Source organism: Castor canadensis, chromosome 18 (assembly GCF_047511655.1).
Source record: "Castor canadensis chromosome 18, mCasCan1.hap1v2, whole genome shotgun sequence".
In the NCBI taxonomy this organism is placed as follows: domain Eukaryota; kingdom Metazoa; phylum Chordata; class Mammalia; order Rodentia; family Castoridae; genus Castor; species Castor canadensis.
In genome coordinates this window covers 27989734-28010566 of record NC_133403.1, presented here as the reverse complement: position 1 = coordinate 28010566, position 20833 = coordinate 27989734, and the positions used below count along the sequence as shown (strand labels likewise).

Sequence of the window (20833 nt, the reverse complement as noted above, 5' to 3'; positions counted from 1 at the left end):
TGAGAATTCTAGCCCTCAGCCTGGCTTCAGAGTCATCAATGTTGGAGATACTGGGTTCTGAGTCTTATGGTAGATCTTTCATTTTGTCTTCTTGGAGAAGTTGGGGTTTCTTCATTCATATTTCTCTTCGTGTCAGTGGTAATTAGCAATCTTTTATAGTTGAAGACTTTTTCCTTGATAACTAGCAGTCTTTCTTAGTTAAAGATTTTTCCTCTTGATAATGGTCCCTGATGACTTAGTTGGGAAACGGGAGTTCAGCAGAGAAGGTGAGACTTGGGCTTGGCTTTTAGCAGAAAGAGTTGGCATTTTTTTCTGTGAAGAGCCCCATAGTAACTACTGCACAAGACTGCAGTCTTGTGGCTGTATGCCTGTGTTGCAGGTTCTGCCCTTGGATCCTGAGCACAGCTTATGCAATACGTAAATGAGCGAGTGCAGCTGTGTTCCTATAAAAAAAAAAAAAAACTTTCTTTACCAAAACAATCAGAGCCTGTAATCCTAGCTACTTGGGAGTCTGAGATCAGGAGACTCATGGTTTGAGGCCAGCCTGTGCAAATAGTTCGAGAGACCCCCCATCTCCAAAATACCCTGAGCAAAATGGAGAGGGGGTGTTGCTCAAGCAGTAGGGTGCCTGCCTTGTGAAGGCTTGAATTCAAACCCCAGTCACACACACACACACACACACACACACACAAAAATCCAAACCCAAACAAAAACAATCATTGGGCTGAATCAGAGCCACCAGCTTACAGGGTAGTTCACAGGCTAACCAGACGTATTCTTGAACATTGGTGTTTTTGAAAGAATCATTTCAGAATTTCTTTGTGCAGATTTTAATCATGACTGCACATAAGAATCACTTGGTGGGGGATGGGGTGACTTGAAAAAAAAAGAGCAGATGCCCAAGCCTCTCCCTTTGATCATTTAAATCAGAGTTTTTGGAGGTGGGGCCCAGGTGGTAGAGTTTTTTGAAAGCTTCCCCAATGGGAAATTTAAACGTAGAGTGGAGATTAGATAGTGTTGGTTTCATGTTCAATTTCTTTGGTGTTTTAATGGTTCTGTAGACAAGTGGGAGAGTCTGTTTTTCTCAAGGAGCTAGTGGTGGTGAGACTTCCTGGAAGACAGTGTGGAGTGATGCTGGAGATGGAGGCAGGTTAGGCAGGAACTCTGGTTTCTTGCATTCATCCATGTGTCTCCAGTGGTGTTTAGGGAGCTCCTGCCTTTAGTTGTTCCCAAAGCCCTCTTGGGTGGGAATGTCTCACTGAGGAGGTACAAAGACAACTCACACATGGTCCTGGTCTCCAGCAGAGAGGTCCCTGGTTCAGAAGCAGCAGCAAGAAAGGATGTACACAAAGAATCAACATTTAATTTAGGCAGTAATGTGTAGGAGAAAGAGTCAGAGACTCTGAACCTGGCTCTGTGTTCACCTGGCTCTTTTGGTGGCCTTGGGCAAAGCCTAGTGCCCGTCTAAGCTGGTTTCTTATCTGTGAAGTGGGGATCATGATGGTGACTCATCAGAGGGTTGGGAGTATTTGGAAAATGTGTGAGAGAGAACTAGTTGCTTGCCTGGCAAATAGTAATCTCCTGATAATCACTGGCTGGGAATAATACAAAAATCCCCAAACCTCAAATCCGAAATGCTCCAAAATCTGAAAAATTTTGACCACGGATGCAACACCACAGTGGAAAATTCCATGTAGGACCTCCTGCGACAGTGTGACAGGTCACAGACAAAATGCAGGTGCACTAAAAACATTGTATAAATGACTGTCAGGCTGTGTTATGAAACATAAGTGAATTTCATGTTTACACTTGGACTCCATCTCCAAGATATGTCATGATGTATATGCAAATATTCCAACACCCCCACGCCTGCCAAATCCAAACCATTTCAGATAAGGGACACTCATCTGCTAATACAGGCAGGGACTTACCAGGTGTCAATGTTGTGTTCTGGAGAGGATGAATGGGTTAATGAGTATGGATGTACACATGGTAGACATGGGTAGGGGTGTGTCCAGAGAGCTGAGACTAGACTCCCTGGCCTGCTGAGTTCTGGTTGCTTCCCCTCTGGCATTGTAAAGTCATTTGGATAATGTTTTTGCCCCCAAAGGATGAGCTCTGTGGTCCCGATCCTGCCCTGTCAGATGAGCTGACTTCCATCCTCAACGAGCTCACTCAGCTGAGTAAGAGTGAACACTGCAAAGTGGCCCTCAGAGCCAGGCAGGTCAGTTTCCAAGCATGGAGTCCCAGTGTGTGGTCCTCTTTATCCCCCACTTGAGCCACACCAGCCCTCCATCCACCCCCTTCACCTTCAGGTCCTGATCGCCTCCCACCTCCCATCCTATGAACTGAGGCACAACCAGGTGGAGTCCATCTTTCTGTCCGCCATTGACATGTATGGCCACCAGTTCTGTCCAGAAAACCTCAAGGTGAGCCTCGCCTTCTTCAGCTTCTGCAGAGCACAGGCTAGGGTCCAGGTGGGAGTTTCTGGAGGCCATGGGTTCTCCTTGCCCTCCAAGTGCCCCCAATCCAGTGCCATTCAGTGCTGCGTGGCCTGGACTGTCCCAGGGGGTGTTGACAGACTCTGGGAGAGGTGGGTGTGCAGCCCAGTCTTGCAGGATGCAGAGGGTGACAGGCACAAGGCTGTCCTGGCAGGTGTATTGTTAAAATTCAGTTGTGATGGAGCCTGGTTGGAAGCAGGGAGCCCTCCCTGCCTGTAGCCAGGGGCCTCCCATCGTGACTCTGGATCATTTATAAGCTTGCAGACAACCCCCTCAGTGGCTGACGCTGGAAGTCTCTCCCTGGGTGCAGTCAAATCTTCTGACACCAGAGAAGCGCTTGTGTTGGGGACACTGGCCTAATCAGCAATAGCAACATGGCGACTTCTGCCTGCTCCCACCCTCCCAGTCCCTGGTTGGTGGCTAAAACTTGTTTACATTCATGTTTGCTTTTCTCCCCTTTCCTAGAAATTAATACTTTCGGAAACAACCATATTTGACGTCCTGCCCACTTTCTTCTACCACACTAACAAAGTCGTTTGCATGGCGTCCCTGGAGGTAAGAGAGGCCGAGGGAAGGACGGCAGCACACAGCTAGCCAGTTGTAGCGTTCACTGCCTGGCCCTGGGCTACACACCTCACAAACATGATCTTCTTCCAGCTACATGGTCGAGATTGTTACTATCTCCATCTTACAGAGGAAGGAATTGAGGCTCAGAGAGGTGAAGTGACTTGCTCAAGGTCACACAGCTGGGAAGAGGCAGAGCCAGGAGTCACACTTAGTCTTATTGCAGAGTCCCCGCTGGTAACTGGTACTGTGGCCCGTGGCATTGCAACCTCCTCCAGGCAGGGCACAGCTAGATGGTGGCACTCCCCCATCACCCCCAGAGCTGAGTCCAAGGAACTTTGCCCAAACCTCCTGACTCACAAGCCTTAATTACCTCTGGAAAACCTTTCTGCCTGGAGCTATGAGAGCTGGTCAGAGCCTAGGTGACTTAACATGACAGCCCATGTGACAAGGCAGAGAAGAGCATGACTAGCAGTAACAGATTAGAACTGGACTGTCCTGCTCATGCTTGGAATTCGGAGGTCAGCAGGTGCTCTAATCTGTTCTTACAGGAATATTTCTCAGTTGGTTCTTACTGTGTGGCTGGTGGTAGTTCTTTCTCACTCTGGAATCCTCTGAGCTCAGTGTCTTTGTTCTCTGTGGCCCCTACTCTCTCTCCTGTATCTTTTAGACTCTGTGGGTAGCCCTGATGCCTGAAGGTTGGCTCGGTCTTTGTGGAGACCATTCTGGGCTTATAAGCATGTGACAGCCACGGGGTTTCCTGACCTGCCTTTTTTTTTTTTTTGAAGACTTCCTCTTGGGCCTCAGTCTTAGTTTCCAGCCGTGAGACCCAATCTACCTTGTCAAAAGTTACTTTTTAAGGTGTCAAGACTATTTGTGTCTATTAGAGGACTTTGTCTACCCCGTTTATTGAACGTCATTCAGCCTTTGATGGAACCAGGAACAAGCTCCCAACAGTTCTGTCCCAGCAGAATTCCTCTGAACATGAGTTGTGACAATGTGTGAAGCTCAGGAGATTTTAGTAGGATTGGTCCACCCTTTGCCTAACAGTAACAAAAGTCTAAACTCCAAGAAAGCACATAGGTGTTCAGCACAAGCCCATTGTTAACACGAACAGTTTAGGCACCTTGAACCTTTCTTAGCAGGGATGGTGGGCATCCTCCCCAAATATAGTAAGTTCCCAGTGCTGGCTTGGGCCAGTCTGGAAGCAGGTCTTCCTGTGGACAGCAGAAGCCTGCTGCGTAACTGTGCAGTCTCTGTATCCCCTGTTCTGTTGAAACACTTGCAGTGTTTATACTCTAGGATTCTCTTGTTTAGTAAGGCAGCCACAAGCCACATGAGGGTAGCAAGTTTTTGAGGTGTGACTTGTCTGCACTGAGCTGCACTGTGAGCGTTAAATACACTCTTGACTCCAAAGACAGTGCGGGGAAAAGAATGTAAAATGCCTAAATAATTTCTCACATTGATGCATGTTGGGATGATAATATTTGGGATATTTGGGGAAAAATAAATTCTATTATTGAAATTGTTTTTACTAGTTACCTTTTTTTCCCCTAAGTGGCCACTAGAAAATTTAAGATTATATATGTGGCTTGTATTATTGTGGCTTCTGTTTTTAGAGCTGCTCTAGAGAAGGGAATGGCAAATTACAGTCCTTGGGCCAGATGTGGCTCACTGTTTATTGTTATAAATAAAGTTTTATTGGAACACAGCTGCACCCATTCATTTACATAATTTCATCGCTGCTTCCATTCTACAACAGCACAATGAAATATTTGCAAAGAGATGTGTCCCAACACAGCCTAAAATAATTACTGTCTAGCTCTTTACAGAAAAAGTTTATCAACCCTTGCTGAATATTTTTTTGGAGGCAGCACTGGGGCTTGAACTCAAGGCCTCACACTTGCTAGGCAGGTACTCTACCACTTGAGCCACTCTCTCAGCTCTTACTGAGTGTTCTTAACTGCTCTGTTGACATCCTTTAGAGGTCATTCCCCGTATCCATGTAGCCCTGAGTTTTCTCAGGAGTGGAGGACCGTCTGGTGCTCTCTGAATGTCCACCCTGCTTCCTCTGCCCCATTAGGTTTATGTGCGGAGAGGCTACATTGCCTATGAGTTAAACAGCCTGCAGCACCGGGAGCTCCCAGATGGCACCTGCGTGGTGGAGTTCCAGTTCATGCTGCCCTCTTCCCACCCAAACAGGTATGGGACAATGCACACCTTGCTGTAGTCTTGTCTTTGAAGGACCCAGCAAGTACGTCTGGGAGTGATGCTGGGGAGACCCCTTCCCTGCCGTGGGTCCCTCACAGCTGCATGCTGTCATCTGTAAAGTGGAGAAAACTCAGCGTCCATCTATACCTGTGCTGTCCAGTGACCCACAGGAGCCTCTTTAAATTAAAATAAATGAAAATGCAATTGAAAATTCAGCCTTTCAGTCATACCAGCTGCATTGAAAACGCCCAGCCAATGTGGCTCTTGGCTATCATACTGGCAGGGCACTTCTGGAACATTCCGCCATGGCAGGAAGCTCTAGTAGGCAGTGTTGTCCTAGACCATTGCGAAGAGTGAGACAAGGCACACGCAGCATTTGCAACACCACCTAGCCAATCTCTGTGAGGATGGTGACTCAAGGCTATTACCGTCTGATGATGGCGAGGTACCATCCAGAGCTTTTCCACTTTCTCATTTCACTTAGCCCTTGCCATCTGTTGGCCAAAAGTGTGTCCTCATTCCCACTTTACAGATGAGAGCCTTGGGGCCTTCATTTGCCAAAGGCTGATCTGCTTGCTCATATGGAGTAGGAATCACATCATAGCCTCACCTCAGAGTTCTTTCCACAGCACTTGAGGATGCTTGGGTACAAGCACAAGGACAGTTGTGTTGGCCTGTCTGTGTCATTGGAGTCTGCCATCCAAAAACCGTGGTTTAGTGAATCTCCTCGATGTTCTTGCTGGGAATGTCTCTTGTGTCTGTACTGTTGGCTCACAGTCTCTTTTTCAACCATCTTATTTCAGGGTCCGAAGTCCCGTTCTGGTCAGGTGGAGTGCAATACCTTCTATAAAGTAATTATGTCCCCCTGGCATTCGAAGTGTTCCCTTTCACTCTTCCTGGTTGCTCTGTTTTGGGTTCTTGTAGGGTTTCTCAAAGGCCTTGCTTGTGGCTGGAATGGTGTCATCACAGTTTGGGGTTCTGCTGATCAGATCTTCTATCTACAGGAAGCAGGGATTTTCCTGGTCTCTTGGTATTTTTAAAAGTATTTGTCTGTCTGCTAGCTTTAGAAAGAAAGGTGGTATGGATGGAGAAAGAGGCTCCCTATGAGGTCCTCCTTTCATATTTATCATTTATTTTTACTTTTCTAATTTCTAAATAAGGGTTGTGACATTTTATCCCACTGTGTGTGCAAGAAAAGTCTTATGCTGCCTTCTAGCCTGGGATCATTTTGGGGGTGGTGGAAGGTGCAGTGTAAGGCATTTTGAAGTTGCTACGGGGAGTTCTTTTCTTTGACTTCATTGTCTCAGCAGCTAGTCTTGCTAGGAGAGGAAGAGCAGTTCTCTGATGAGCTGTGGGTTGCGCACTGTATCTTGGAAAGGAACCACAAGTATACCCAGGCTATTTCTTGTGCCCCCAGTATAGGTACCAGGTCCTGTTTTGACCCAGAGAGATATTGAGGACCCTGGAGGGAGTCCCTGATCCAGGGGTAGCACCTGGCTGTTGCTATGGGATGAGAGTACCCACAGGCTTGGGGCTAGCCCAAGAGCCCAGCCAGAGAGGCCTCTGGGAGAGCCGTGAAGACTGAGGACTCCCTTGCAGGAAAGCCTGGCCCAGCTTAGTACCTGCATCTGTAGAGCCAGGAGGTGTGTGGGTTATTCACACCTGCAGGGAGGCCACATGAGGGGTTATTGGGGTATCTTGCAGGCTGCAGCCTGGACCTGGATTGTTACTCTCCTTAGTGCCCAAAGGGACTGTGAGCAGGACTGGGTGGGAGCTGGATGCTCCCACAGACCTGGCCCAGTGGTCTGTGTTCTAGCCCTGCCTACTGTTTTCCTGATCAAGGCCAGGCCTTTCCCTGGCGTTTTTTTTTTTTTTTGTTTGTTTGTTTGTTTGTTTTGCTTTTTTCCAGCAGAAGCTGGAAATCTAGATTTTATTACAAACAAAAATCAGAAGTTCCTGAAGTTTTCAGTGTGAACAGTGAACTCATGTATGTTCAAAGTACTGTGTGGACCAAAGTAAGTCTGAATTGAACCTCACAGAATGCCACTTTGTGACCTCTGGGTTTAGTCACGTAGGGGAGTAAAGGTCCTGGACCATGATTTTGGGGTACCAACAAGAATATGCACACCTGTGTTGCGGACCCCCAGGCTTGCTGATTCATCAGGATGACTCATGGCTCTTGCTTACTACAGTGCAGGGACCCAAGACAGAATTGGCAAAGCCACAGGCAGCTGGGTGGTCCACAGGGAGCCAGACACCTGCTGTCAGGGACATGGTCCCATGATTCCCACAGTACATGCTAGTCCCCAGCCACTAATGGTGACATGTATGAAGTCACCTTGTCTGTCAGCTTGTTAGAAATCAGCCCCTGAGTTTATTGGCAGCCGCTCACGGTAGGCATCCTCTCCTTGGCACCAAGACCCCAGGTATTCAGCATAAACCTTGTTCTTGGGGACAAATAGCTTAGGCACAGCCAGTACCCATACCATTTAGAGAAGGGTGCAAACCTTCCACAAATCCAAGTTCCTGGATGCCAGCCATGGGCTAACCTTGCAAGCAGGTCTCCTTTCTATAAATATCTGTGTTCATTCTTTTCTGCACACTATCAGATCGGGCCTCCTATACCTGATTCCAGGGCCCAATTCCAAAATTCTTGGATGACCTCATTGGATTTGCGTCTGGAAACAGCAACTATCTAAACTCTAATTGGCCCAAGAAAAGTTTGATGGAGGGAAGGGAGGAGGGAGAGCAGAGGCCTGGAGTATCCCTAGGACCAAGCCTGCCCTCCCTGGCTGAACAGGGCTGAGGCTGTCCAAGAGAAATCAGTGCTGGAATCTTCGTTCTCTGTGTGGCCACGCTCACCTCTCGGGATGGACCCTGGGACCGTGTTGGCATACGTGCAACGTTCATTTGTTCATTCATTCACTTACCGGGGCCTACTCTTCATTAGGTTCAGAGGAATCAGATGAGATCCCTTTAGCCCCTGGCCCCAACCTCAGTCTCTCCCCTCGGCCCCCAGTTTTGGAGCCGCACCTTGGGCAGGTTCCAATCCTGGCGTGGCTCCCCACAGCAACCGGCACAGAGCCGCTCCTAGGATGGAGTCTGTAGGCAGCCACCCCGTCCTTCACTTGCTGTCACCCTGCAGGATATCCGCGCCCATCAGCGTCACCAACCCTGACCTGCTGAGGCACAGCACGGAGCTCTTCATGGACAGTGGCTTCTCCCCACTGTGCCAGCGAATGGGGGCCATGGTCGCCTTCAGGAGATTTGAGGATTTCACCAGGTAAGATGTGGCCCGGTCTCCCGAGAAGCCCAAGCAGAGGGACTGGACTAGCTTCCTCTGACCCCCTTCCATTTTTGACACATGGATTGGGGAGACCAAGACACTTGGCCCTGTGAGTTGAAAGCTAGAGGTTTCTGGCATGCTATTGCACAGGAGAGTGGCTGTGGATAACAGTAATGTCCCGTGCATTTTAAAAAGCTAGATCAAGGGCCAGGTGCAGTGACTGATGCCTGTTATCCCAGCTACTGAAGAGGTGGAGGTCAGGAGGATCGTGGTTTGAGGCCAGCCCAGGCAAAAAGTTAGTGAGCCTCCCATCTTGATAAATAAGCCATGTATAGGGGCTCACACATGTAATCCTCGCTACTCAGGAGGCATACGTAGGAGATTTGAGGTCCAGGCAAAAACATGAGACCTCATCTGAAAAATAATAAAAGTAAAAAAAGGGCTGGGGGTGGGGTGGTGGCTCAAGTGGCAGAGTGTCTGCCTAGCAAGGCCCTGAAAACAAACCCCAGTACAGCCAACAGGAAAAATTTAAAAAGCTTAGAAGAAGAGATCTTGAGAACACTTTCTGGAAAGTTTTCACCATAAAAGAAATGAATGTTTGAGGAGATATGTTTCATCTGATTCAAACATTAGGGAGCGTATTGAAATGTTACATTGTATGATTACACATGTACTATGTATAACTTTTATATTTTTATGTATCAGTAAAAAATAAATTTAAATAGTAGCATTGTACTCAAGAGTGTGACCTGTGTGTTAGCTCCGCAGTGTTGGAAGCCTGGCTCTGCATTTCTCACACTGGGCCTGAGCAAACTGTTAACCTCTCTCAGTTTTCCCATCTGTAAAATGGGAACAGTAAGGGGACGTATGTCATAGGCACATTGTGAAAATTAAATGTAGGGCAGTATATTGAAAGTAGAATTCAGATGTGAGTGACAGGCCCATTAGGTCAGCTTCCAGAACTGTCATCTTTGCTGCCTTTCTCAGCCTGTTACTGTGTGTTGTTGTGTCACTGTGCTTAGATTACCCTGTTGTGTTTTCCCACACCCTTGTGGGATGCAGAGGTTATACTTATCCTCCTCTGACTCAAGTGAGGGGAGTACTGAGAGGTCTCCTGGCCAATAATGGGGCGCCAAGAGCTGTGCTTAGGCCCAGCTGACAGCCTGATGGGCTGCAACTCTTTCCTTGACTCCCGATCTCAGACCACATGGGTTCATTTTTGCCTTTTGGGAACGACCTGATTGGGGTGCCTTGGGCCAGGCAGGGGGCCACATGTACCTTGCACAGAATGTTGGTGGGGAACAGGGAGGTCCTGGTGCATCCGTCTGCCTGATCTAAGAACCAGCCCATGTCCTCCGGAGGCGGTGGCTCTCAGCCTTCCTTCCCTGCCCCACACCTCAGGAACTTTGATGAAGTCATCTCCTGCTTTGCCAACGTACCCACAGACACCCCCCTCTTCAGCAAGGCCCGCACCTCCCTATATACTGAGGACGACAGCAAGGTGAGTGGCCGAGCCAGGGAGCAGCCCACAGGAGAGGCAGGCTGCAGACCTCCCCTCGCACCCCAGTCCTCATTTTTCTCTTGTAGAACCTCCGAGAAGAGCCCATCCACATCCTGAATGTGGCCATCCAGTGTGCGGACCACCTGGAGGATGAGGCGCTGGTGCCAATTTTCCGGACGTTCGTTCAGTCCAAGGTACTCCTGGCTGCAGGCATCATGATCTGTTCTACATTGCTGTAATAAAATACCTGAGGCTCAATTCTTTTATAAAGTACAAAGACTTGTTTAGCTCACAGTTCTTAAGGCTGCATCAGGCAACCATATGTCGTAGGTGCCTCTGCTGTGTCATAGCACGGCAGGTGACATCACACAGCAGGAGTACATGTGAGATCATGTGCGAGAGAGGAAGAGAGAGGGGCGAGGACCAGGCTTGCTCTTTTGTAACAACACACTCTCATGGGAACTAGCCTGTTCCTTAAAGAACTGCATTAGTTCCTTCCAAGGGTGGTGTCCTTATGACTTAATCACCACCCTTGAAGGCTACCTTCCCACTTCAGTACTACTCCATTGGGGAATTATGCTTCAATGTGAGTTTTGGTGGGAATAAACCACCTTTAAACCATAGCACAAGCAGGTTGCAGAGGCTCATGCTTGCAGAGGCTACTCGAGAGGCAGAGATTGGGAGGAATGTGGTTTGAGACCAGCCTGGGCAAAAACTTAGACCCTATCTCAATCAGTAAGCCAGAAGCGGTGGATCATGGCTGTAGTCTCCCAGCTATGCCAGAGATATAAGTAGGGAGATCAAGATCCAGCCTGAACTGGACAAAAAATACGAGATACTATCTAAAAAATAACTAAAGCAAGGAGTGCTAGTGCTGTGGTTCAGGTGGTGGCATACCTACCTACCAAGCACGCAGACAAAAGCAAAGAAATAGTGTGATTTCATCACCTGTGTGACCCGGGGCAGCAGACTTTCCCTCTCTGATCTTAGTTTTTCCATCTGGAAAATGGGAAGCAGAGGTTCTTGGTTTCATAAAGGAAGTGAATCTGCCAGGCACACAGTCTGGATGGTAGTTGCTGACCCTCCTGAGTTGGTGTCAACCACCTGGGAACTTTCACTTGCTGCTTTTTGTTTGCTTTTCTGTGTACACGTGTCGTTCTCAGCGTTGTTCTAGTAGAAGGGACATCCCACTTCCACGTGACCCGGCGTCCTTCAGAGGATCTGTCCTGGCCCTCTGGGACAGGCATTGTTTATGGAAATGTTTGCCTCTTACATCATGAATCAACTATGTGACGGTGTTCACTGTAGAAAAATTGAAGATGCACATGTCTGAAAAGCAGGTTTAAAAGAAAGTCTGCTGCCCTGCCCTCCAAGGTGGGCCCTGAAAATATTGGCATACTCCCGCCCAGCTTGTCTCTTCCTAGCCCAGATGTCATTCCTGGGGTTCAGCTGGCACCCCCTGCTCAAGGGAGGGGACCTCTCAGCTTGGCGGGAGTTCACCTGTCCCCCCCATGCCAAATGAAGCTCACTATACTTGGGGGTGCTCACCCAGAGAGGGCGGAGTGTCAGGAGCATCTCCTGACAGAATGGTCACTGAGGGGCCCTTGGTGTGGATGGACCCAGACATCTCTCTAGACACAGCCCCAGGGAGACACCATGAGACAGAGTGTAGACGTGTATGCGTGTGTGTATATTTATATGTGTGCATGATACACTGAAGAGAAAAGAGCCGGAAGAATGGCGTGTGCCTGATGTGGAAAGGAAGAACTTAAGTCATATGTTTCTAAGGTGTTTAGAAATTCTCACCTTAAGCACATACATGCATGTGTACACACACACACACACACACACACACACACACAAAATGAACATCCACACATCCACCTGTACCTTCACCCGAATACACTGTTAACTTTCCACTCAGTGTCTTCATTCTTTTGTTTGTCCATTCTCTTCCATCTGTATCCTCCTGACATGTTTCTTTGTGTGCGTGCTTTTATCTCAATCTCATTCTGAAATTTCCCACAATAATTGTCTTTATCTTGTTGACAAATTAAACGATGACCCTGTTTGCTTGTTTTGTGAGTTTTTCTGTTTGATTTTTTAATCCAGAAACACATCCTTGTGGATTATGGACTCCGAAGAATCACATTCCTGATTGCCCAGGAGGTCAGTGCAAGCCTCAGGTCATCCCTCAGTTTCTCCACCCTCTAGGCTGTGAATTTGATATTTGCTCTGTAGCTTGGGGTAGCAGAGCTTGGTTGCTTTCAACATGAGTCATTCTAGAAGCAGATTGAGTCATTGTTAACGCTTACCACAGAAAGAGCGACGCATTTCATGAGTCTTGCCTGATTCAGTCATCTTTTATGTGGGTTTCTTTTTCAGAAAGAATTTCCCAAGTTCTTCACATTCAGAGCAAGAGATGAGGTATGGCCAAAGCAATGACCCTCTTCTCTCTCCCCTGGCTTCTTTTAATGGTTTCTCCTTTTCCTACAACTTGTAGACCAGTGGTTGGCAAACTATATTGCAGATCACCCGCCTGTTTTACAAATAAAGTTTTACTGAAACCCAGACACACCCATTTGGTTATGTTTTGCCTACTGGGGCTTTCACCCTGCAGTAGCAGTGTTGGGTAGTTACAACTGAGCCTGTGTGGTTCTTCATTCTAAAACAGTTAGCTGTCTCACCCTTTAAGGAAAAGATCCCAACTCTAGAGTGAGCGGGCTCATCCCTGGCCCAGGGTCAAGTCCCATCCAAGTTCAGTATCCTGTGTTTTAATTATTAGGAAGCCTGACTTTCCCAGCTGTGCCCCATCCTGTTTTAGACTTCATCGTCCTTAGTTCACAGCTCTGTCACTTGTTTACTTTTGTGGACCAGTTTCCACAAAGAAACAAGGGGCTAGCTTAATCACGCCCTGTGCTGGGGACCAGCTGGACTCCCCAGGAGCTGGGACTGCCTCCCCACCCCCAGCACTGTAGTCACGCGGTGCTCATGGCTATCTTTGTGCTTAGGAAAACCCTAAGCCTCCTGAGCTTTGGCTCCTGAGCTTTGTCACTCATTGGCTCACAATGAGTGACAGTGACTGCTCCATTCCTGAGCCCCAGGAGTCTGGACCATGCAGGCCTGCAGGTGCAGCGTCTCACTGTGTGTGTCCATTTGTCTGTCCGTGTGCCTGTCCATCCTCTCTCTCACTGGCCGGCCTACAGTTCTCAGAGGATCGCATTTACCGCCACTTGGAGCCTGCCCTGGCCTTCCAGCTGGAGCTCAGTCGGATGCGTAACTTTGACCTGACCGCTGTGCCCTGCGCCAACCACAAGATGCACCTTTACCTGGGTGCCGCCAAGGTGAAGGAAGGGGCGGAAGTGACAGACCACAGGTTTTTCATCCGTGCCATCATCAGGCACTCAGACCTGATCACAAAGGTAAAATGGCTCAAAATGGGTCTGTCCCCACGTGTCCTGGTCTTCCCTTCCTCAAGTTTCTGCCAGGCCCCGGGCTGCATGCTGGGGACCAGAGATGCACTGGGCACACACAGAGCCCTGCCTTTGTGACGCTCCAGCCTAGCGGGGGGAGGGGGAGGCAGACAGCGAGGTGCCTGTTTTCTCATCCCAGCTGGTGTGCTTGGCTCCGTTTCCTGTGTCATATGGTTCTCTCTGCATGAGACGAGAAGGCAGGGTAGAGAAAAATAATGGCTTGCTCAGGGAATTTCTTATATTTACTGATGAAGTGAATGATCATTTTCTATCATCTCTTGCTTTTAGAAAAGTAATCAATGTTATTTTGTGAAAACTTCAAACACTACTGAAAACTGTTTTTAAAGATCAAGGCTTACACCTATAATTCTAGCTGATCAGGAGGATCTCGTTTTGAAGCCAGTCTGGGGTATCTCAACCAGTAGCTGCATGTAATAGCGTGTGCTTGTCATCTCAGCTATTTAGGAAGCACAAATAGGAGAGTCATGGCATAAATGCGAGACTCTATTTCAAAAATACCTAAAGCCAAAAGAGCTGGGGCAGTGGCTCAAGTTGGAGAGCGCCTGCCTTGCAAATCCCAGACCTGAGTTCAAATCCCAGAACCACCAGGTAAAAAACAAAACAACAGGGAAAGGACCCAAAATTCTGCCACAGAGGGACCTGCTCTGTGGGTAACCCTTTTTGCAAACTTCTGTCCCTAGAGTTGGAGCTATAATGTTGTATATATGTTGTATGAGCCCCGGGTGGAGAGATCATTTGGACACTGTTGAGTTTTGTTTTTTTGTTTTGTGGTACTGGGGTTTGAACTCAGGGCCTACACCTCGAGCCACTCCACCAGCCCTCTTTCATGATGGGTTTTTTTGAGATAGGGTCTTGAGAACTATTGCCCTGGCTGGCTTCAAACCGTAATCCTCCTGATCTCTGCCTCCTGAGTAGCTAGGATTACAGGCGTGAGCCACTGGTTCCTAGCACTATTGGGTTTTTTACTGGTTAGTTCCTTGTAGATCTTTTTCCATGTTACTGAGAAAGATTTATGATTCCTGCTGTTCCCTTACATGGACACCTTCTCTCTCTCTCTCTCTCTCTCTCTCTCTCTCTCTCTCTCTCTCTCTCTGTCTCTCTGTCTCTGTCTCTCTCTCTCTGTGATATTTTTTTCACAAATCTCCTATTGATGGAGATTAAGCTAGTCTCAGTTGTTTGCTGTTTCAGCCCACTAGGTGTTTCAGTAGGTTGTGTTATTACATAGGTATGGGGAGCCCACAGATCAGGAAATGGTTGCCATTGAAAAGAAGATTAAGGTGACACCATATGGCAGATGGACTTCATATACCTATATGAAACAGAACTAAGAAACCGCTTGCAATTGCTTTAAGTGGGGCGGGGAGGGGTTGGGGGGAAGAGACAGTGGGGACAGTGTAACTAACATACAATAAAAAACTAACCAGAATTGTCACTATGAAGCCCCCCCATATAATGAATGTATCCTAATAAAAAATGTAGTTAAAAAAAAAAGCTAATGTGCTACAATTCCAAGAATGGGACCTCAGAGCACCACGGAGGGGTGTGTAGGGGAACCACCTGGGTTGGTCAGGTGGCAGAAGGGAGGAAAAAAGGGGACAAGAACTTTTATTGTGATTTCTGAAGAAAGGATTAGTCAGGCAGGGTAAGCAGTGGAAGACTGGCCATCTTGAATAGTTTCACAGCCCTGGACACAGGTCTGTCCCTGGTTGGCTGGTACCGCACACTGGCGGATGAGGGCCAGAAGGCAGTGGCTGGGGGGTGAGGAGGTTAAGGAAGCAGTTGGGGTGTGGGCTGAGGGCAGTCTGTGAGCAGCCTTGGAAAGAGTTGTTTGCTGTCTCTGGATGTGGTGCTTTGTGTGCTGCAGCACAAACCCAAATGTGACAGCATCACAGTGCTGAATCCACCTGAGGCCGGGAGCCTGTGGCCTAGAGCAAGGAAGGTTTTCCTCCTGAGCCTCACTCACCTGAGGATGCGCTCTTCCTCCCACAGGAAGCCTCCTTTGAGTACCTGCAGAACGAGGGCGAGCGGCTGCTCCTGGAGGCCATGGACGAGCTGGAGGTGGCATTCAACAACACCAGTGTGCGCACTGACTGCAACCACATCTTCCTCAACTTCGTGCCCACCGTCATCATGGACCCCTTCAAGGTCGCGCCTGTGGCAGATTCACCCTCCACGGTTCTTCATGCCTTTGGGCTTTGGGGTTTTGTCTTGGGGCCCTGAGTCCTGGGATGAGCAGACATATAGTTAAGCCTTGGCTGCTAAAACAGGTTCAGTTATAGGGCCAAACTTCAGCCTTGTCCTGCTGGGCTTCACTGCGAGGGCGACACCATGCCCAGAATGCCTTGTCGCTGAATGCTGTCCTTGCCCTGGTTCCAGGCTCTGCTGGGCTGCACGAGAGTGGGGAGGAGGGTGAGAGTCTGAGGTTGTCGGCTGGTTCTGGACAAGCAGCAGACTTCCTTGGTGCAGATTCTGGCCTGAGAGACATCCCAAGGCCCTTGAGGGGTGCAGAGCACTCACTGGGGTCCCTGACCCCACCAGTGTACACCCTTGAGAGGAGCCCCGTGCACAGGCTCATCAGGCACAGGGAGAGCGGAGCGTGATGCCCCAGCTCAGTCTGTCAGGCTGCGGGCATAGCTCAGGTGGGACCTTGCCTTGCCTGGCCTGGGGACAGGCCCTGAGTGGGGGTTGCTTGCCTTGGGGCAGATTGAGGAGTCGGTTCGCTCCATGGTGATGCGCTATGGCAGCCGGCTGTGGAAGCTCCGTGTGCTGCAGGCTGAAGTCAAGATCAACATCCGTCAGACCACCGCCGGCAGTGCTGTGCCCATCCGCCTGTTCATCACTAACGAGTCGGGCTACTACCTGGACATCAGCCTCTACAAGGAAGTGACCGACCCCAGATCCGGAAACGTAAGGCTATGCCGGGACCATGGGCTGCTGGGGATATTAGGAAGTAGATTAAAGCCACCTGTGGTGGCCCTGTCCCTTCACATTGCCTTGCTTTGCCGGTTTGTGGCAGCTTGTGGGAGCTCTGTGACTAGATGGCTCCAGGGTGGGATGAACTGGCTACCTCTGAGTCCTGGTTGTCCATCCTAAACACAAGCTTGAGGGCTCCAGAGTTTAGTCCATTCTGCAGCCGTCCTTGGATGAGATGCTGGGAGCCTGGGTTGATTGTGATGTTCTCCCAGAATAGTCACAGAACAGACTGTCGTAAAAGGAATTTTGACAGCTATCGTATATATGTGAGCATGTATGTCTGTAAATATATGCACATGTGTGTATGTATGTGCATATGTATATATAGACATATACATATAAATACATACGCGCCCGTGCGCGCGCGCACACACACACACACACACACACACTTCTTATTTAGAAAGAATTGTATTGAAAGCTCTCAATAACAAAAAACAGGACAGAGTTCACAAGTGCCCTTCACCCATCTTTCCCCAGTGGTGTATTTTGTGCTACCAAAACAGGAAACTGACATCGGTACAGTGCTATTAACCCAAATACAGACCTGATTCTGATTTTGGCAGTTTTACCTTGCGCACCTTGTGTGTGTGTGTGTGTGTATGTGTGTGTGTGTTGCTCTGATCACCATTTTTCTGGAACTCTGTCTTTGTGTCTCTCATGGCCTTTGTTCTGGTTCACCACAGTGGACAAGGGAGCATGGCTATCTTGGGCACTCGGTTTGCCATGCTCTGCTTCCCTCTTGAAATGAATCTGGTAGGAGCTGGTTCTCTGGGACCTGCCTCCCTCACTCTCCCTTCTCCTTTCTTTCTGGTCCAGATTATGTTTCACTCCTTTGGCAACAAGCAAGGGAGCCAGCACGGGATGCTCATCAACACACCCTATGTCACCAAGGATCTGCTTCAAGCCAAGCGATTTCAGGCGCAGTCTCTCGGCACCACCTATGTGTATGACTTCCCAGAAATGTTCAGACAGGCAAGTCCTACAGCTCAGATGCCATCCCATCCCTGAGGGCTCCTTTTACCCCACCCCATTAGTTCTGCTTCTGAGACCCCCATCTCAACAAGGTCATCATGAAGAAAAAGGAATTAATACTTTTCCCCAAACTTAATTTTATCCTAACGATAAAAGGGATATGATACAGAAATGTAGTAAAGCAAAAGAGAATGGGAAAGAGAAAAGTAACTCGTAATCCTACACCCTGTGACAGATTGCTTAATGTTTTGGTGTTTCCTTCCGATCTTTTTAGTGTTCATTTGTTAAGCCACTGCTAGACCCTATTCTAAGGCTAGGGATAGGCAGACCTGGAGGAGGAAAAAGAGTCACGTCAGGACTTTGAGGAGTTTTTAGTCTACTCTTAGAAAATGTTTTGGGAGCCAGGTGCAGTGGCACACACCTGTGGTCTCAGCTTCTCGGGAGGCTGAGGTAGGAGGAGGTCCTGAGCCCAGGAGTTTGAGGTCAGCATGGGCAGCACAGCAAAGCCTTATCTTGAAAGAGAGAGAGAGAGAAGGAGAAAGAGAAAGGCAGAGAGAGAGAGAGAGAGAGAGGAGAAAGAGGGAGGCAGAGAGAGAGAGAGAAATGTTTTGTTATGTTTTCCTGGTTATTAAAGTATCCATTCAGAAAATTTTAAAAAGTAGGAATAAGGAAATAAAATGTCCCTCACATGTGACCTCTCTGCCAGGCATGGAAGTTGTAGTAACACCTCAGTGTGTTTCCTTCAAGTATTTTTCTGTGCCTTTATTTTTTACATAGAAAAATCCTTTAAAGGAGACTGGACACATCCCCTTCTTTGCTTTGTGAATGATGTCGTGAATCTGAGGTCATGAAGGTCCAACTGTGGGCGGGGAGAGTCACTTCCGCCCTAGCCTGTGCACCTGTGCATCAGGCACAGTAGATGAAAATAAAAGGAAAAGCCACTTCAAGCCTGGGCTTGAGTCCTAGGTCTGTCCTTTGCTTCCTGTTGTTCCTAGGCAAGTTTCTTTATCTCAGTTTCCTTCTCTTTGAAATGAGGGTGATAAAAGTGTAAGGTTGTTGGAGAAATATGTGTAAAGTATTCAGTAGGTACTTAATAAATGGGAACTTTTGTGATTAAGAATGTCATTGTCTGTATCCTTTTGCCTCTGACCTCAGGGGGTGAGGCAAAGCTAAATCAGAGGAAGTCTGTCTTCTTTAAGATAAAGAAACAGAGCAGCCATTTGCACTTAAAGGAGATAAAACTGAGATGAGATGAAATTTCAAGGAAAACACACTTATCAAACTGGCTCAAGAAGAAACAGAAGATCTGATCAGAGTAGATTAGAAACATCAAATAAATTAATAGTTAAAAAAATCTATCCACTAAAATTGGATCCAGATGTTTTTAAAACAATTTTTCTCACACCTTTAAGAAACAGATAATTCTCTTTGTATATAAATTACTTATAGAGGAGAAAAGAATAAATGAGCCTTAACTCATTTTATCAGGTTATTACCTTAATATTAATCCCAGATAAAGTCTTTAGAAAAGAGAAATTTGCTTTTTCATTTATGAACACAGATACAAAACAAATAAAATATTGGCAAATTTTAAAAATTATTTTTTTTAAAAGCTTAGACCAGTAGGTCTTATGCTGTGACGTTTTCTATGATTTGGTCTATGCAAGTAATTTACCCTACTAGTAGATTATGGAAAAATTTACATTTCCCAGTCATGGCAAGGAAAAGTATTTGATGTAACAGCACACACTCATAATAAAAGTTATATTTTGCAGCACTGGGATTGTACTCGGTGTTGCACATGCTAGCTAGGTTGGGCTCTACCATGTGAACTATACCCTCAACTCCACAATTTTGGTTTTTCTGAAAGAGGGTCTTGCTACCCTTGCCTGGACTGGCCTCAGTGATTCTGCCTCCACCTCCTGAGTATCTGGGATTATAGGTGTGTGTTACCATACCTGGCTAGAATAAAAGCTTTTAATAAACTAGGAACAGGAGGGAACTTGTTTCTTGATAAAAATATCAAACTCAAATTAATCACACCAAGCAGTAAAATGTTAGAAGTATTCTCTTTAAAGAAAGATAGAGGACAGAAGTGTTCATCGTCACCACTTCTGTCCACATTTTGTACTTGAGTTCCAGGCCAAGAAAAAATAAAGCAAAAGGTATGAAGACTGGAAAGAAAATAATAAAATGGTGGGTTTTACATAACCTGCAAATGTGTATATTTGAAATCCATGAGAATCTATAGAAGAAAATAGAGACTATTGCAAGGTTGCTAGATACAAGGTTAATATATAAGACGTTAATTGCATTTCATAGCCCAGCAATCATTATGCAATGTAATTGGGAAATACACCATTCACAATATCAAGATCAACTATAAGTTGACCTAGGAATAAACCAAACACAAAGCATGTAAGAGGAATTTTCTATATGGAGAAAGTTTTAAAACTTGGCTGAAATACTTTAAATGAATGGAGAGGTATATTATATCCATGAATGATGCTAACTGCCCTACTGTGAAGATGTCTGTTCTGTCCAAATTAGAAAGACAGACTAAATTCCATATAATTCCGGAGTTTTGGTGAAATTTGAAAAGCTGATCTTAAAATTGCTATGGAATGCAAAAGCCTGTGAACAGCAGAAGCAGTTGTGAAAGAGGACAAGTCAGGGGGACTTGTCTTGGCAGATGCTGTAAGTTATTTTGAAGCAACAGTCTAGTGGTGGAGCTAGACAGGTCCATGGGACAGGACAGAGAGCCAGGGTCAGAGCCACTCATAAGTGACAGACATAGAACTGGGACTGCGATTCTGGGGTGAACTTTGGTAAAAGACACAAGAAATTGCTGCTTAGTGGGAAAAGTAAATTTAGACTTTTGCGTTGTCTAGTAAACAAGAATAAATTTCAAGAGGATAAAAGCCATTTGAAGACAATTAAAAGCATAAACTATATAGGAAATGACCCATAAAATTGCATTAAATCTTAGGAGTTGATGTTGCAAAATAGAAAAAGATAGGCCCAGGTTGGGAGAAGATATTCAGTGCTTAAGACCAGCAAAGGATGAGAACCAGATGACTGACGGAATGCTCATAAATCAATTAGGGAGAGAGGAAAAAGCAGAACTAGGAAAAGAAGGGGCAAGAGTTCTAAACAGGAAACTTGTGAAAAGGAAGTCACATGATTCATACATACACGAGAAGGACACGATTGGTCCCACCCACACAGTCACCCCCAGCAGGGAGCAAACGTATCACGGCAACAAGGTCAAGTGTTGAAGAGCACCTGCAGCAAAGGAGCTTACATATTCCTGCTGAGCTTGTACAGG

General features: G+C 47.1%; 1 protein-coding gene across 6 annotated transcripts in view; it reads left to right on the top strand.

Moving 5' to 3' along the window:
* Acacb (acetyl-CoA carboxylase beta) overlaps positions 1-20833 on the top strand; it is a 129201-nt gene that overhangs the window by 83555 nt on the left and 24813 nt on the right. For all 6 annotated transcript variants that reach the window (XR_012443411.1, XM_074060566.1, XM_074060569.1 and 3 more), the window contains 13 exons: positions 2111-2224; positions 2316-2429; positions 2967-3056; positions 5149-5267; positions 8422-8559; positions 9964-10063; positions 10150-10257; positions 12176-12232; positions 12449-12490; positions 13270-13485; positions 15547-15702; positions 16261-16464; positions 17350-17505. Coding sequence is in view for 5 of the 6 variants with exons in the window: in XM_074060566.1 (XP_073916667.1) it covers positions 2111-2224; positions 2316-2429; positions 2967-3056; positions 5149-5267; positions 8422-8559; positions 9964-10063; positions 10150-10257; positions 12176-12232; positions 12449-12490; positions 13270-13485; positions 15547-15702; positions 16261-16464; positions 17350-17505 (1614 nt within the window). In the remaining variant the exon portion in view is untranslated. The remainder of the gene's footprint in view (positions 1-2110; positions 2225-2315; positions 2430-2966; positions 3057-5148; positions 5268-8421; positions 8560-9963; positions 10064-10149; positions 10258-12175; positions 12233-12448; positions 12491-13269; positions 13486-15546; positions 15703-16260; positions 16465-17349; positions 17506-20833) is intronic.